The sequence below is a fragment of the Branchiostoma belcheri genome, unplaced genomic scaffold (genome assembly GCF_001625305.1).
Source record: "Branchiostoma belcheri isolate BF01 breed outbred unplaced genomic scaffold, Haploidv18h27 scaffold663, whole genome shotgun sequence".
NCBI classification, from domain to species: domain Eukaryota; kingdom Metazoa; phylum Chordata; class Leptocardii; order Amphioxiformes; family Branchiostomatidae; genus Branchiostoma; species Branchiostoma belcheri.
The window spans coordinates 555-3,781 of record NW_017804313.1 but is presented as its reverse complement, the minus strand read 5'-3'; the positions used below and the strand labels follow the sequence as shown (position 1 = coordinate 3,781).

Below are 3,227 nucleotides of genomic sequence, written 5' to 3'. Positions count from 1 at the left end.
AATGTATAGTGATTTACAGATACATGTAGTGATTCTTAAGTCCTTAATATATAGTGTATAGTTGGTGCATTCTAGGGAAAGTTGAATTGTTTAGGGTGGAAAAGGATCTTTTCCACTCAAATCTAACCTGGAAAATATTCCTGTCTCCTATTGCGTTCACGAACTTTGCCGCCTTGACCACCCCTATGCCAAAAATTGACGTCAGGTAGTCACACCCTGCCAGGATGCAGATAGTCTGGAACTTGTCGTGGCTGAAGTCTCTGAAGTCTGGGAAGGACAGGTGCAGGCTGTTCTGGGAGATGAGCTGCCCAGTCAGCCTTACGGGGTCCCATTTGTAGACAACCTAGGAAAAGGAGGAAAAGATCAGCTTTAAAATTTACAACATTGTAATATTTCTGCATTAAATGTTATCAAATATTGTCTTATCAAGTCATACATATGAGTTTTTGTTTCCTTTATAAAGGTCATTTGATATTTTGGGTACACTGAGTGGAGCACACCACAGAACATAGTCACAAACTAGCACATACATAGGAAAGATAATACAAGTAGAAGTTTACCTCTTTGGCACCGAATGCCAACAGATCAGAATCTTCTGATATGATGAACCTCACTGCGCCGTTCATACTGAAGAACGCCAGTTGCGCATCAGCCTCATAGGGTGCGACCACGTAGTCGACGCCTCTCACTTCCAATGCCTGTAAAGTGAATACTTTTACTACATTTTCCATCAGCTAACTGGATAGCAGGTCACATGGTTGCTCAAATTGTGTTTAGGAAAGCTACATGTAGTTGACCATCTACAAAATATACCTCACAGTCACTGAGTGACACAAGCATACTGATAGATTACATAGCTCTTTGATGTCTGTAAAACCTTTGGCATTTATGACTGTTCATCACCCTTTAAAATGTTGGCCGAATAAACATAGCCTTTTTTTTGTAGCCATTTTTACCTAATAAGAAACATTTACAAAGACCACTGACCTCAATAACTCTGTCGACCATTTCTGGCGTGATGGAGACAGCCTGGAGATAGTAAGACCTGGCTCTCTGTTGATCTATCGCAGTCCGAGCCTGGAGTTTGGCCACCTCCCTCTTTCTGGAAGGAACATGTAAAGGTATCGGTGAAGATTGTACACATGTATCAATACCTTTTGTTATGGATGAAGAGTATCAAGTTTGGGAGCAGGGCCATAGAAGTAACTTACAAAACATTGATTACTCATGCTAATGTCATAACTTCTCATTAGAATAGAACTAACAGGTAACTTGAAATATCAAGGGATTACATATTTCACAATGTGAATACATACCTTCTTCTCTCTGCAGCCTCTTTAGCCTTGGCTGGCAGCGTTCTTGGTCCATCAAACACCACCAGAGGTGTCACGTCATTTTGTAGGAGACGTTCAATTGAACTCATGAAGAAGTTGACGTAGCTGAAAATGACAACATATTCAGATTTTACAAACAAAAATTAACAAACCATACCTTTTTTTTTATGGAGCATTATATACTATCTGTTGTTACATCCATTTCTAATGTGATGTAAATAGCAGAATTTTGCTTGAATGAGAGATTACTAGGAGAGGGACAGGGAGAGAGAGAGAGAGTATTTACCCGTCGGTTGGCTGACCAAGAACTAGCTCCTTAGCACATGAATAGGAACCCCTGTGCAGCCAGCATGAGGCATCAACTCCAACTACAGACCCGGTCAGGTCATTTATGTTGATGGGTCGTGTTGAGGGCGAAAGGGCAGGTAAAAGCCCTTTAATCCCCATTCTGCAGAGCAAAAAAAAAATAATGGAAATTCATTGAAGTGTATGTCACAACAAATTAAAAAAACTCGCATGAAAATGTCATGATAGTGGTGCAATGAATATGCATACGAGCGGCTCTTTGAATCTATGAACTGTGATGAATACGAATACACGTAAGAAACCAGCGGCTCTTTGTATTTACCGCTATTTAAAGAGAACTGTGATGAATATGTAAACACATAATAAAGCCTGCGACACTCTGCAACCATTACACCCTTGAAACTGAATGCACCACGCTATACATATTTACAAACCCGTCAGTAGCACGGTGGTTCTAACTAAGTAAGAAAAAACAGTGTGAACTTTCTATGTACCGTCTGGATAAAGACTCATTCAACACTACTCCACAATTTTTCAAAATTTAAAAGAAAATACAGCATCTAAACTTAACAAGGATCACGGAAATGACTGTTAGTGGCTTCCTAGGCTTAAAACTTCATATCGATGTTATTTTGACCACACAATCGTGTCCGAACTTGCACATGACCCATGCTCGGATTTTTCGCCCCCCTCCCCCTTGCCATCGGGCGCCGCGAAACCAATTGGAATTTTAAATCTTAAGAAATAATAGCAACAAAATTGGAACTAACGTCACATGTCAGACTATTTATCGACCCACAAATGTTACAACGTAAAGTAAGAATCTCTTTGCCATCGTGTAGTTTTAGATATGAACACACCGCATGTTACGACGGCCGCATGTTTGTTAGTTGTCAATGGTTAATTACGCACAGTATTTCGAGAAAACAGCGGTTAAAAATACAAAATAAAAATCACCACAACGTGAGCAAAGTCTATACTAACCTGGTGTATTCTGGGGACACGTACTTGCCCGGCAAACGCGTACCAGACGGTCAAAACAAGGATGAAAAAGCACTAGAAAGACGCGCGGCAGCTGTATAATGGGGAGCTCTCCACACGTCCGTTCACTGCGGTGTCTGACAGCAGGAATGAGCCCGCTGCGGTTCAGACCGGAAATTACCCGTCATGCTTTTCGGGACCCGTCCAGCCCCCCCTGCGTGGACCGGCCATGGGTAAACAACTTCAGGAGAAACTCTAGAATTTATGTCTGTCTTTTACGTCTGTCCGTTCTGCTAATAAACGCCGTGAGATGAAAACTCGGCAGTAAAACAACATGGGTATCACATGTCACTGTCAGTAAGCTTCTAACAGTGTTTGAACATGAACCACATACTTTCCTTCCGTTTTTCCTTTACTTTAAATCCGGTATGCTTATCAACTCCAAGCTGATATAAGTTAGACTCTGTAAACGTCTTTTCGCCCGATGTCTATCCTTTTCTACCAAGCTAGCAGGCCAAGCTATATACCAGTATACCCAAGGAAAAGCTGATAAGATAGAAAGCCAGACAAAACGCCTACTGAACGTCCCAAACAAACCTAACTTCT

General features: G+C 41.3%; 1 protein-coding gene across 1 annotated transcript in view; it reads right to left on the bottom strand.

The window, feature by feature from the left end:
- LOC109483856 (exonuclease 1-like) overlaps window positions 1–2,824 on the bottom strand; it is an 11,239-nt gene extending 8,415 nt beyond the window's left edge. Inside the window, 5 exon segments of the mRNA XM_019787003.1 lie at window positions 117–343; window positions 561–698; window positions 988–1,102; window positions 1,317–1,439; window positions 1,621–2,824. Of these exon segments, the coding sequence (XP_019642562.1) occupies window positions 117–343; window positions 561–698; window positions 988–1,102; window positions 1,317–1,439; window positions 1,621–1,781 (764 nt within the window). The 5' untranslated portion in view covers window positions 1,782–2,824.
- Between the last annotated feature and the right edge of the window lie 403 nt (window positions 2,825–3,227).